Source organism: Stomoxys calcitrans, chromosome 4, assembly GCF_963082655.1.
Source record: "Stomoxys calcitrans chromosome 4, idStoCalc2.1, whole genome shotgun sequence".
Classification (NCBI taxonomy): domain Eukaryota; kingdom Metazoa; phylum Arthropoda; class Insecta; order Diptera; family Muscidae; genus Stomoxys; species Stomoxys calcitrans.
The window spans coordinates 13,834,152-13,849,441 of NC_081555.1; the positions used below are offsets into that span (position 1 = coordinate 13,834,152).

Below are 15,290 nucleotides of genomic sequence, written 5' to 3' on the forward strand. Positions count from 1 at the left end.
TAGAACAGACTTCTAAAGATTGACTTGAAAATACATATATACAAGCGAGTATACACATATAGGGACTATAAATAAAAATAATTAATTAATTTCCTATAAGCTAGCGGTAAGCACTGGTCAACATTACAACATAGCAAGGTAGATTACAATTTTGGTAAAAATAAATTAAAATTTTAAAACGAAAAATTGCACTAAATTAAGGGTTTTTTTTTAGAAAATACTACTTCCTCAAGGCTACGTATTCTCATCCACTTTATTTGTTAGAGTCCCTCCTATGCTCTCGGTGATATTTCTTAAATCACTTGCACTCAATTCCTCCAAGTTGCGTTTCTGACGATACTCGGTGGGTGTTAACCACAGATCTTTGATCATATCGGCTCCTTTTTCGGCAATCATAATGACTGGGGCATGTATATTGCCATTGGTAATGGTGGGCATAATGCTGGCATCTATCACTCTCAGACCGGGCACTCCGTATACCCTCAGCTGGGGATCTACCACCGCCCAGGGATCAGTGGGTGGACCCATTTTGGCTGTGCCAGACATGTGATATATGGTCATGGTGTATTGGCGTATAGCACAATTCCAATATTCATCGGTGTAGTGGGGCAAATGTCTGCAATTGGGCAATTGTTTGGACCAAAAACGTGCTCCAAATCTCTTCATGGCCTTGGTCTCACCCACAGCTACAGCAGCCTTGACACCTTCTCGCATAACATTCACATCGTCGGGATGGGTGAGATAATTGTGATAGAGCAAGGGGTAACGCAAGGGATTCTTGGAGGCCAATCTCATGAAGCCGCGACTTTTGGGTCTCAGCATCATGGGGAAGACACCAAAGACATCTCGATTGCTGACCTCGCCATACATATCATCATAGAACTCTTGAGTCAAGCCATGGGCCTCCTTGACTTGACTGCCACCATCTGACATCACCGAGGCTGAGGTCATCATGAAACTGATGTCAGGCCAATCATCACTGGAATTGGCATATTTGGTATTGATAAAGGCCACCGCCTCCAGGCCCACACTGGAGGTTAAAGGACCCTCTTCACTGATGGCATAACGCAAGGCGGTATTGACATTAACCATGCGATTCATAACCACTGAAATGGGATAGTCAATTAGAAAGGCAATGCCTCCCACAGCTATGTGATCTTGCAGATTTTGTCCCACTCCCGGCAAATGGTGTACCAAAGGCAGACCCACTCTTTGTATCTCATCTCCAGGTCCTATGCCAGACAGCATCATCAGATGGGGGGAGCCTATGGCACCTGCCGATAGTATAACCTCACGGGTGGCATAGGCTGTTTGCAGCTTTCCATTTCTTATGAATTGCACCCCCGTGGCCCGTTTGGTCTCTGGGTGTGTTAGAACTTTGGTAACATGTGAAAATAAAGCTACATGCAGATTTTTCCTTAAACGCACTGGTCTGAGGAAACATTTGGCAGCTGATGCCCTGGAGCCACGTCTCATATTGAATTGATAGAAACCAAAACCGGTCTGTTGTTCTCCATTAACATCGACTATGTCATAGCCCATTTCCTCGCCGGCCTGCAGAAAGGCAGGACCCAGGGGGGTGTTGTAGGGAGAGTCTTGCACTGTCCAATAGCCACCTGAAGAGGAAAAAAGAAATTTTTTAAAAAGTTTTTCTTTAAATAGTTTTGTTGTCATTGATATTTGCCTGTTCCATGATATCTTTTATTTCTGGCCAAATAGGGATTCCTTTGATCTTCTGATTTTCTAAAATATGGCAAGATATCCTCATAGCCCCAGCCTTCATTGCCAAACGAAGCCCATTGATCAAAATCACGACGATTGCCTCTTATATACAGCATGGTGTTGAGCACAGAACTGCCACCCAATACCTTGCCTCTAGTCCAGCAGCAGCGTTTGTCTTTCATGGCTTGGCAAGCAGTGTTTTGGGGTTGAGTTCTAAAAGAGAAATAAGAATAAAATATTGGAAAAATTACAAAAAAAGTTTAATTATAGAAAATTTTGAAGTGTTTAAAGTTTGTGTCTTAAGTCTTTTGTTTGGATAATATTGCCCAAAAAGTAATTGCGGATTTTTTAAAAGAAAGTTAATGCATTTTAAATAAAACTTGGAATGAACTTTAATCAAATAAACTTTTTTTACACTTTTTTTTTCTAAAGCAAGCTAAAAGTAACAGCTGATAACTGACAGAAGAAAGAATGCAATTACAGAGTCACAAGCTGTGAAAAAATTTCTCAACGCCGACTATATGAAAAATCGGCAATTACTTTTTGGGCAACCTAATACATTTTAAATGAGCCCCATAATGGCATGATCACCAAAAAAGTTATGTTTGAGGGTGGGGTAGACCCCAGGGTCTTTGTCCCGAAAATGAGTATCAGTATCCCGAAAATCGATCAATTTCCACCCTAAATAGTAGGGAGATATTTTGGGCCGGGCGGCTACCCAAACACATGGCTCTGCAATTGGATATCAAATTCGTTTTTCTTCTCTCTCAAGCCCCTATACGTTTGAGCTCTATATTGTCGTAATTGGTCTATATATCAATTTTGGGGTTTTAGCAGCCCTCGAGGCACCCGACCCCAACAATGGAGACCATGTTTTGTTGTTGGTGACTGTGAGAGTGCAAAAAATTGCACCAATCTGCGAGATCTGTTTTTTTTTTTTTGAGAATTAGGGTAATGAGAAGTGCTTTTTAGGGGAGGGATGGCACCTCAGACATTTAAAACTCAAATTTGGATATCAAATTCGTGCTACACTCTCAAATCCCTTTAATGTGAGCCCCATATTGCCATTGTCGGTAAGTAAGAACCATTTGGAGCTTGTTTTGGGGCTGGAGGTGGCCACCGGCACTTTGCCCTGAAAATGGGTATCAAATGCGTTCTTTACTCCCAATTACAGTTGATTACCATAGTCAGAAATAAAGTTTAGTTTTGGGAGTGCTTTAGGGCCTACCACCAAACCCATGTCTCCAAAATTGGATATCAATTTCGTTTTCTACTCTCAAATTCCTTTCATTTGAGTCCTATATTGTCATAATGGGTCAATTAACCTATTTAAAGTATTTTTAAGAAAAATAGCATCAAATAGACTTGAACGCAAATTTTAATGTCATATTCGTAATCTACTCCCAAATACCTTTCATTTGAGTCCCATATAGCCATGGTCGGCTAATATGTCTATTTGGGGGTATTTGGGGGTGGATTTTTTTATGTCACATTTGTCATCTACTGCCGAATACTTTCCATTTGAGTCCCATATTGACATGAGCGTCGAGCATATCTGTTTAAAGAAGTGCTGGAGTTGGGGCCGCCCGCTGGGTACTTGGACGATATTCGTTTTCTAGTCTCCAATACACTTCATTTGATACCCATATTGTGCCATTGGCCCACTTTTGGGTTTTGGGTTGCGTTTTTGTGGTAAGGGGGAGGGTCCGCCCCCATCCGATGTCTAAAAATTAAATAGCCTATGTTTCCTTCCAGACCAACCTACATAATCTGTGAACATTTTAAGAAAATCGATTCAGCCGTTTTTGATTCTACGGAACCAACAAGCAAACCGAGTTCCATATAGTCATTTTGGATCATATGGCCATTTGGGTCATTTTTGGGAGGTGGGGTGACCCCCTATTCTTCGATCTGATTTTGGATGCCAGATTCGTAATCTACTCCCGAATGCCTTTCACTTGAGCCCCATATTGACATGAACGTTTGGAGTTTTGCCTGTTTTGGAGTTTTGGGCTTGGTGGAGACAATTTTGTCAAAATTTTATTTCTATAGAAAATTTTGTTAAAATTCTATGGGTTGCCCAAAAAGTAATTGCGGATTTTTCATATAGTCGGCGTTGACAAATTTTTTCACATCTTGTGACTCTGTAATTGCATTCTTTCTTCTGTCAGTTATCAGCTGTTACTTTTAGCTTGCTTTAGAAAAACAGTGTAAAAAAAGTATATTTGATTAAAGTTCATTCTAAGTTTTATTAAAAATGCATTCACTTTCTTTTAAAAAAACCGCAATTACTTTTTGGGCAATATTTCTATAGAAAATTTTATATACCCTCGACCATAGAACTAGGGTATACTAATTTCGTCATTCCGTTTTTCGAAAAATTCATCTAAGATCCCATATTGTATATATATTCTTGATCGTCCGTCTGCCGAGAGCACGATAACTTTCGAATGAGTAAAGCTATGTGCTTGAAATATAGCACAGATACTTCTTCTTAGTGTAGGTCGATTAGGATTGTATATGGGCCATATCGGTCCATGTTTTTTGACTTAGCTACCATATAAACCGATCTTGGGTCTTGACTTCTTGTGCCGCTAGAGGGCGCAATACTTATCCAATGTGGCTCAATTTGGCTTAAGAAGTTTTGTTTTGACTTCCAACAACTGTGTTAAGTATGGTTCAAATCGGTCTATAACCTGATATAGCTGCCATATAAACCGATCTGGGATCTTGATTTCTTAAGCCTCTGGAGGGAGCAATTCTTATCCAATGTGGCTCAATTTGGCTTAAGAAGTTTTGTTTTGACTTCCAACAACTGCGTTAAGTATGGTTCAAATCGGTCTATAACCTGATATAGCTGCCATATAAACCGATCTGGGATCTTGATTTCTGAAGCCTCTGGAGGGAGCAATTCTCATCCGATTTAAATAAAATTATAAATAAAATTCTTTATTATGACTTCCAACAACTGCGCTAAATATGGTTTAAATCAGTCCATAATCTGATATAGCTACCATGTAAACCGATCTTGGATCTTGACTTCTTGAGCCACTAGAGGGCGCAATTCTCATCCGATTTTGCTGAATTTTTGCATGAGGTGTTTTGATATAACCTCCAACAACTGTGTTAAGTATGGTTTAAATCGGTCTATAACCTGATATAGCTGCCATATAAACCGAACTGAGATCTTGACTTCTTAAGCCTCTAAAGGGCGCGGTTCTTATCCGATTTGGCTGAAATTGTTTACAGCGGCTTCTTCCGTGTTCTTCTTCAACATACGTGTCCAACATGGTCTGAATCGATCTATAGCCTGATACAGCTCCCATATAAACCGATCTCCCGAATATGCTTCCTGAGCCCTTTACAAGGCGCAACTCTTGTTCGAATGCACCAAAATATTACCCCATGACTTCTAATATGGTCTTCAAAGTTCAATTCATTTATGGTCCGAAGATAGCTCCAATAGCAAAACAATTCCTATCCATTATTCTTTGTTTGGCTTAAGAGAGATACCGCGCAAGGAACTCAAATGCGATCAATGGAGGGTATATAAGATTCGGCCCGGCCGAACTTTGCACACTCTTCCTTGTTTCTGTAGAAAATTTTTAAACATTTTTATATATGTTAAAAATATCAAAATTTTATTTCTGCAAAAAAATATTGTTAAAATTTTGTTTCTTTACAAAATGTTGTAAATAAATATTATACTGAAATTTTATAATTTTTTTTTTTTTGTAGAATATTTGTGAAAATTATTTTGTTTTGTTTTTTTTTTTAAATTTTTTAAAAAAATTTTTGATTTTTTGTTTTGTTTTAATCATAAAGAAGTAAATATTTTATATGTATAGATTTTTTTCTGAGTGTATACATGGTTTTTCACTTTAAGCCCATCCCCGTTGACAACAGCTTGTTTACCCTATTGTATTAAAATATTCAATATATGTGCATAAACCATTTTTTAATAAAACAGTATTATTTATGAGCTGCTTACAGCTCTGTATAATTCCGTGCATTGACTTTTTGAAAGAAATGCATATAGTTTTGTGAATAATTTATGTTTGCTTTATGGGTTAGTTTCACACAATATTTTCGAAAATGTGTTGATTTTCAAAATAAGCTATGAATTATTTGACGACACCCAAGACGCCCGTAGGCTTGTTAAACTCCATAGCCATAAGGCTATGGAGAGCCAAAGAAAAAAGTAAAAAACTGTGACAACTGTGTGTGGGGGTAAATAAATGGGGTTATTTTTCGATTATTTCCGGGTTAATTTGGTGCAAGCAGTTCAACAAATTAATGTTAACTTTTTCTAATTTTTTTAATTTTTTTCCAAAGTCTAAGCATTGAAAGATAACGCTGTTAATGTTGAAAATGCGGTTTTGTTCTTGGGTTCTTCTTATTTATCATTTACCAATCTTTGTTAAGTAAGCTTTGAAATATTATGTCTGAAATAACTCCACCAGGTTTGTGTCTTAAGTCTTTTGTTTTGCTACTACCACTACCACTCAAAGTGGAATATTTTTAAAATATTTTTTTTTTTTCAAAATATTTTGGGTCTGATTTCTGAACCCTTGTTTGGTTTGCGATTAGTTGTTGGTGTTTTCTATGTTTAAAACAAAAAATTATGGCAATGGGAATACCAATGGGGTGCCCAAAAAGTAATTGCGGATTTTTTAAAAGAAATTAAATGCATTTTTAATAAAACTTAGAATGAACTTTAATCAAATATACTTTTTTTACACTTTTTTTCTAAAGCAAGCTAAAAGTAACAGCTGATAACTGACTGAAGAAAGAATGCAATTACAGAGTCACAAGCTGTGAAAAAATTTGTCAACGCCGACTATATGAAAAATCCGCAATTACTTTTTGGGCAACCCTATATTTTATGCCATGGTTATTAAAAAAACCTTTTTGAGACTGAATAAAACAATAATGGGCACTAAATTTACCAATAATAGTATCTGAAGAAAATCACAAAATTTCCTATCATAGATATTCTGTCTTAGGAAGTTAAAAAAAATTTTTTATTAAAGTTAAAAAATTGAAGCCGTTTTTTTTAAATTCGCTTTAATTTTTAAAACCTTTTTAATACAATTTTTTATACCCATCACTATAGGATGGGGGTATACTAATCTAGTCATTCCGTTTGTAACACCTCGAAATATTGATCTATGACCCCATAAAGTATTTATATTCTTGATCGTCTCAAAATTCTGATTCGAATTAGCCATGTCCGTCCGTCCCTCCTTATCGGTTCAGTTATGGATATAGCTCCTATATAAACCGATGTCCCGATTTGACTTCTTCAGGCCTTACAAGCCGCAATATTTGTCCGAATTGGCTGTAATCTTGCATGTAGTGTTCTGTTATGACTTCTAACAACTGTGATAAGTACGATTCAAATCGGTCTATAACCTGATATAGCTCCCATATAAACCGATCTCCTGATTTGACTTCTTGGGCCCTTACAAGCCGCAATTTTTGTCCGATTTGGCTGAAATTTTGCATGTGGTGTTCCGTTATGAATTTCAACCACTGTGTTAAGTACGATTCAAATCGGTCTATAACCTGATATAGCTCCCATATAAACCAATGTCCCGATTTGACTTCTTCAGGCCTTACAAGCCGCAATATTTGTCCGATTTGGCTAAAATTTTGCATGCGGTAATCCGTTATAACTTTCAACAAATGTGACATGTATGGTCCGATTTTGCGGTGTTCTGTTACGACTTCCAACAACTGTGCCAATTACCGTCCATATCAGTCTATAACCTGATATTGCTCCCATGTAAACCGGTCTCTCGATCATGCTTGTTCGGTTCCTAGAAGCTTTAATTTTTGCTGGTTTGACGGATGTCTGGTATGTAGAATAAAATTTTGCCCTTCAACTGAATTTATTTGGTATAAATTTTTAGCATAATCCTGATGGTGGAGGTCTGCGTACGTACGCTGAACGTCTGGGTTCAAATCCTGGCGAGACCATCATGAAATTTTCACCGATGGTTATTCGCTCTTAATGCTCGCGACATTTGTGAGGTTGTATGCCATGTAAAAACTTTTCCTCAAAAGAGGTGTCGCACTGCGGCACGCCATTCGGACGCGGTAATAAAATGGAGGTCCCTTATTTTTGAGCTTTAACTTGAATCGGACTGCACTCATTGATATGTGAGAAGTTTGCCCCTGTTCCTTAATGGAATGTTCATGGGTAAATTGGTATTTGCATTCTTGGTGGTGGGTTCGCAAGGTTCGGCCCGGCTGAACTTAGCACATTTTAACTTGTATTCCTTCGATTTTCGATCCTCGCTAGTGTACTTGCTCTAAATGATGATTTTATTAGATTGCATTCAAATCGTAAAAGATTGTTAAGGGTCTCATATTAAAGGTTTATCTAAGTTCTCTATAAAGAAGTCCGCGATTACTTATCCAAGTTTGTGTCTTAAGTCTTTTGATTTATAATTTCTTAAAATTCTATGCCTATGTGTCATTTACCACTTATACTAAATATTAGATATGGCTATTGCTTTAAATAGCCAGTTTTGTAATAGAATCAGCAATCACTTTATCGAGTTTGTGTCTTAAGTCTTTTGTTTTGCAATTCCCGTGTTTGTAATTTGTCTTTAGACCACTAGTATTTGCTGGCATTTTTTTTTTTTTTTTTGGGAATTAATATCTTAGTTGACAAAATTCTATTTCCATGCGTTATCAATAATGCAAATTATTTGACAATTCATTTTTTCTTATTTCCTCATATCGCTAAAGCAGCTAGCCATGGCAAATCAAAAAATCATTTCCTTTTTGTATTTCCTCTGCCCAAGTCCTTGTTTAATAATCATTGCGGTTGTCATACTGACCTACATTTTAAAACTACCGAGTTCACCGGTTTTTTTCAAACGGCCTTTGCAAAATTACTGCAAGTTTCCTTTTGACTGCTTCAAGACTCAAGACTGTAAAATAAAAAAACTCTTGTAAATAATCTATAAGAAAACTTGTTTTTTGCACAACGTGCTAGTCTGCTCAGTGTTTTTTATTACACATTTTTCGTTAAGCTTTTTTTCTTGATTTTCAAGTGTTGTGTGTTTTTTGCTAAGCGGCAAATTACGAGTATTGTAACTGAGTGAGTAAGTTTTGATTAATGGTGTAAGCCTCCAGGCTTAGTGTGTGATATGCCATAGATATGAGTTTTGAGTGGAATTAAACGATTAGCCTTATAAGGCCTTTTTAACTAATTTTGTTTCTAGAAGGGTAATAAAATTTCACATAAGATAAAATTTTATTTCATAGATTTTTTTTCGTTATTTCTATAGAAAATTATTCAAAACTTTATTTTTATAGAATTTTTTGTAAAACATTTATTTTTATAGAAAAATTATCTGGACCGGGTCTGCTCCGCTGTGCCTTCTTACCCCTCCTAATACCCTTTAATTGTAATTTAATTCTGAATATAATTCGTTTGGGAGTAAGACGGCTTCTCAGAATGTTCTCCCTGAATGTGGATATCAAATTCACGCTCTACTCCCAAATGCCTGTGAGTCCCATAAAGTCATATTCGTAAAGTGCGTTCGGTTTGGGGGTGGGGCGTTCACCTAATGGCTTGACCCTAACAAATAGATAGCAGATTCATGTTCTACTCTCCAAAACCTTTCATTTGGGCCCCATTTTCTCATATTCAGTGAAAAAGCCCTATATGGTGGGTATTTGGCGACCACCGTAGCGCATGGGTTAGCATATCTGCCTATGATGCTGACACCATCAGAAAAAACTTTTCAGCGTTGGTAATCCTCTCCTTTTGCCGGCGACATTTCTGAGGTACTATGCCATGTAAAAACTTCTCCCCAAAAAGGTATTGCACTGCGGCCACTTCAAAAACTTTTCATTTGAGCTCCATATTGCCATGGTCAGTGAAAAAGTCGTACTTGATGGGTATTTGGAGGCCACTGTAGCTCAAAGGTTAGAATGTCCACTTATGACGCTGAAGGCATGGGTTCGAATCCTGGCTTTTGTGGTACTATGCCATGTACAAACTTCCCTCCAAAGAGATATCGGACTGCGGCACGTCGTTTGACTGGGCTATAAAATGGAGGGCCCTTCAAAAACCTTTTATCTGAGTTCCATATTGCCATGGGCAGTGAGTCCTATTAGGTGGGTATTTGGAGGTCACTGTAGCTCAAAGGTTAGCATGTCCACCTATGGCGCTGAACGCATGGGTTCGAATCCTGGCGAGGCCATCAAAACAAATTATGATAGGTGGTTAACCCCTCCTAATGCTGGCGACATTTGTGAGGTACTATGCCATGTAAAAACTTCCCTCCAAAGAGATATTGCACGTCGTTCGTACTGGGCTATAAAATGGAGGTCCCTTCAAAAACCTTTTAGTTGAGCTCCATATTCCCATGGACAGTGAGTCCTATAAGGTGGGTATTTGGAGGCCACTGTAGCGCAAAGGTTAGCATGTCTACCTATGACTCTGAACGCAGGGGTCGAATCCTGGCGAGGCCATCAGAAGTAACTTTTCAGCGTTGGTAATCCTCTCCTAATGCTGGGAATATTTGCTGGGTACTATGCCATGTAAAAGGTGTGATAACGGGACACATAGGACTATGAGCTCACTTATGCAAAATCGGTGCGGCAAGTGATAGCATGTGTGGGGCATGTGGGGAGAATGATGAGATGTTGGAGTAGGGCATGTGGGAAAATTATGAGACGTTGGAGCATTTCCTATGTCATTGCCCGGCTTTCGCGGCTTACAGACACCGGTACATAAGTGGGGACACAATAACTGATATGCACCAACTCAGGGGAGTGGTATGGGAAACAAGTAAGGATTTTGTAAGTACCAAGGAATTCCTTAAAATTCCTTAAAATTTTCTTTTTCGAGGTTGCTTTTTTTCTTTAGCGCACAATAAGCCGATTACTGGCTTAGTTGTATGTCTATAGTGGGATGGGGCAGATTAATATCCGCACCCTCTTTTCGACCTAACCTAACCTATGCCATGTAAAAACTTCTCCCCAAAGAGGTATCGCACTGCAGTACGTCTTTCGTACTCGGCTATGAAAAGGAGGTACCTTCCCATTGAGCTTACACTTGAATCGGGCAGCACTCATTGATATGTGAGAAGTTTGCCCTTGTTCCTAAATAAAATGTTCATGGGCAAATTTACATTTAGGGGGCGGGGCGGGCCAGCAGGCCTTTGGTTCCGAAAGTGCATATCAAATTCGTGTTCCTCCTTTCTATATACCTTTCTTCTGAGTTCCATCACACCACGGCCGGTTAATAATTCCTGTGGGGCTACTTTTTTTTCAGTGAGGCTATTTCCAAGCACATGGTCCCGAAATTGGTTAACATGTTCGTTTTCTGCTCTCAAATACCTTCCCTTTCAATCTTTTGGGGAGTTTTGTAGGTTATTGGGTTCTCCCAAACTTAAAGTTTTTGTTTTTAGGTCTCTTTAATAACGCAATTCAAATTTCGGGGAAATCGCCTAAATAATCCCCGAGATCAGACGTGTTTGAAAATAAGGGGAAAGAAGGAGCGTCCGCCCCACTTAAAGTATCCAAATATGTAGTACTCCTGCAAAAATTTCAATTTTTCAAGATCTTATTTCTATAGAAAATTTTGTCAACATTTGCTTTATACAAAATTATGTCAAAATATTTTTCTATGAAAAATTTTGTTGCAATTTTTTCTGTTATTTCTATAGAAAATTTTGTCAAAAAAGCACCCAATGGAACTACAATATCCCTGGTGATTCCAAACTAGTCGTCCATGTGGACTTTGGGTTGTACTCTGATGCATTTGGACAGGTCATATCGAGAAGGTTATCCGACCACTGCAGTGCAGAATCAAGCGAAGATCTTTGCAATAAAGAGGTGGCGGTATGGCTTAGATGTAATTTCATAACAACGATTGGCTCAAATATCCACTCAGACAGTCATTAACTCCTCAGAGAATTATTTCTGAATTTAAAAACCGCCCTCGACTGTCACAGATCTCTCAACTAGATGGCTGAACCGTTTAAAAGTCACCGGGTGCGGGACCACAGAGATATTCCAGGCAATCTTTATCCACATCGTGAATATCTTTATCCATCGTGAAGATCTTTATCCACATTGTGGATATCTTTATCCATCGTGAAGATCTTTATCCACATTGTGGATATCATTATCCACATTGTGGATATCTTTATCCACATCGTGCATATCTTTATCCACATCGTGGATATCATTATCAACATCGTGGATATCTTTATCCACATCGTGGATATCTTTATCCGCATCGCGGATGTCTCTATCCACAATGTGGATATCTTCATTCACATCGTGGATATCTTTTTCCCCATTGTGGATATCTTTATCCACATCGTGGAAATCCTTATCCACATCGTGGATATCTTTATCCACTTCGTGGATATCTTTTTCCACATCATTGACATTTTTATCCACATCGTGGATATCTTTACCCAGATCGTGGATATCTTTATCCAGATCGTGGATAGCTTAATCCACATCGTGGAGATCCTTATCCACATCGTGGATATCATTATCCACATCGTGGATATCTTTACCCAGATCGTGGATATCTTAATCCAGATTGTGGATATCTTTACCCAGATCGTGGATATCTTAATCCAGATTGTGGATATCTTTATCCACATCGTGGATATCTTTATCCACATCATGGATTTATTTTCCCCATTGTGGATATCTTTTTCACATTGTTAACATCTTTATCCTTTGGCCCATGAAAGGCGCATTTATTGTCCGATTCGGCATAATTTCGGACAGTGAGTTCAAAGCCAAATTCGGCGTTTTATTTGCTATTAATGTAGGTCGGTTGGGATTGTTAACGGGCCATATCGGTCCATGTTTTTACATAGCTGTCATATAAACCAGTCTTCGAATTCGGTTTTGCTATGACTTTCAACACTATGATTTAAATCGTTCTCAACCTGATGTGATTCCCATATAAACCGATCACCCGATTTGACTTCTTTATGCTTCAAACGTGGTATGTTTTATGACTTCTAATTGTCATACACTAATAGTCGGTCCATATCGGGCCATTCCTTCCTTCCACATCTCTTGTATCTTTGAAAAAGTCATTCGAAGATTATGTCAATTGCTATACATGCTGGAGATTATATAAGATTCGTACCTGCCGAACTTTACACACATTTCCTTGTTTTTTTTTTCTCCTCTTTATTGGACCTAAGGCACAAATTTCTCTTTCACAAATTTTTTTGGTTTGTTTTTTTACCACCATTTGTTAATAACCAAATTAACTTGGCTAATCAAGCATTTAAAACAAAAATTATGTTAATAACTTAAATTGAGCAGAGCGCGAAAACATAAACGTTTGGAAAATTGTCGTCTTTAACGGCTTTGCGGCAAACACCTACTGTGAGAGTTATTTTGCATATATTTTTTTTGTACAAAAAACAAATGGTCGTAGCTTTTATGGTGTCTGGGAAATACTAATTGTTTCCGTTTATTATCATACTAAGATTTCTCAGGGCAAATTTTTATTATCTTGGCAATTTTTGTTAATTTTTTGCTTCGTTTTTTTCGCCTCTTCCTGATTTTCTTGGCAAACTTTTTGTCAATGAACCACCGCAACAAATGATTGAGGTTTGAAGCATATCTCCCATCTGAGATTCATAGTGGTATTTTATGTTTGTTTTGTTTTCGTTTTTCTTCATATTTCCAAAGTCTGCACGTGACTTAGTGATCATCACGTTTTGTTTTTGAGAAATGCCTTCACTCATTGTTTAGGGTGTTTTTGTCTGGTGCCTTAAGTTTAAATATTTTTTGATGCAAAAGTATTTTGAAAGGAAATGATGTACATATTTTTTAATGTAAGCTTTCAGATGCTCATTTCATATAAAAAGGAAAATTGCAGTTTTTTTTTATATCGGTTGCAAAGAATTTCCGTCAACATAAAGGAAAACCTTCAGCACTGGTGATAACACCTTGAAGTATTAGTTACAAATATGTCTGTTAACATCAAACAATTTTTACTAAGTTGCTAAGTAAGCTTTGTAAGATTTACTAAAAATTTAATCCACAAGGTTTTTGTCTTAAGTCTTTTGTTTTTCTACTACCACCTTTCACAAATTACAGATTGCATTGTTTAAATACCAATCTCGTAATTTGTCAATATTCCTCTTTTTATATAAAGCTTAACACTAAAAGCGTTTTGGAAAATCTTTAAAAAAAAACAATTTTTTTCCATTTAAATTTTTTTGGTTTGAAAACTGAAAAAAAATTCAAGGAATAGCCAATTATCTAATTAAAGTCTATATATAAGTTGTTTTCTTTGTTTTTGTTGATGCCTTTTTATAGCTTTTTCGTTAGTGTGTTATTGGATGGCATTTACCCTAGGTTAGCCATTGGTTGATCAACTTATTTATGAGTAACCAACCGTGGGTGATTTTATTTATTTATCAATAAAATCTCCATTTGGTTTTAAATCCAAATGTTTTCAAAAATTTTGTCCAAAGGTTAATCAGACTTCGGTTTCTAGGACTCCATTCCTTCCATATAAAAATTAACAAACTCGTATAAGCAAATTGTGGGTCAGGCGTTGATAGGTTATAAAATTTTAAAATCACCAGGTTCGTGTCTTAAGTCTTTTGTTTTGAAACTACCATATTTTTAATTTATACTTTTTTTTATACCCACCACCGAAGGATGGGGATTTTGTCATTCCGTTTGCAACACATCGAAAAATCTATATCCGACAATATAAAGTTTATATATTTTTGACCGTCATAAAAATCTAAGACGATCTAGCCATATCCGTCCGGTCTGTCCGTCCGTCTGTCTGTTAAAATCACGCCACAGTCTTTAAAAATAGAGATATTGAGCTGAAACTTTGCACAGATTCCCTTTTTGTTTATAGGCAGGTTAAGTTCGAAGATGGACTATATCGGACTATAACTTGATATAGCCCCCATATAGACCGATCTGTCGATTTAAGGTTTTGAGCCCATAAAAGTTGCATTTATTTTCCGATTTTGCTGAAATTTGAGACAGTGAGTTGTGTTAAGCCACTCAACATGCTTCTTCAATTTAGTCCTGATCGATCCAGATTTGGATATAGCTGCCATATAGCCCGATCTCTCGATTTAAGGTTTTGGGCCATAAAAGTTGCATTTATTGTCCGATTTGGCCAAAATTTGGGACAGTGAGTTGTGTTAGGCTTTTCGACATCCTTCTTCAATTTGGCTCAGATTGGTCCAGATTTTGATATAGCTGCCATATAGACCGATTTTTCGATTTAGGGTCTTAGGACCATAAAAGCCACATTTACTATCCGATTTTGCTGAAATTCGGGACTGTATGTTGTGGTAAGTCCCTCGACATCATTTGGCAATTTGGCTCAGATCAGTTCAGATTTAGATATAGCTGCCATATAGACCGATCTCTCAATTTAAGGTCTTGGGACCATAAAATTCACATATATTGTCCGACTTTGCCAAAATTTAGGACAGTGATTTGTGTTAGGCCATTTGACATCCTTATTCACACACATTTGAATATAGCTGCCATATAGACCGATCTCTCGATTAAAA

General features: G+C 37.3%; 1 protein-coding gene across 1 annotated transcript in view; it reads right to left on the reverse strand.

Moving 5' to 3' along the window:
• Positions 1-234: 234 nt before the first annotated feature.
• LOC131996732 (glucose dehydrogenase [FAD, quinone]) overlaps positions 235-15,290 on the reverse strand; it is a 48,752-nt gene continuing 33,696 nt past the window's right edge. The window contains exons 2-3 of the mRNA XM_059366561.1: positions 1,685-1,935; positions 235-1,616 (exon numbers count right to left, since the gene is read on the reverse strand). Coding sequence (XP_059222544.1) covers positions 235-1,616; positions 1,685-1,935 — 1,633 coding nt within the window. The remainder of the gene's footprint in view (positions 1,617-1,684; positions 1,936-15,290) is intronic.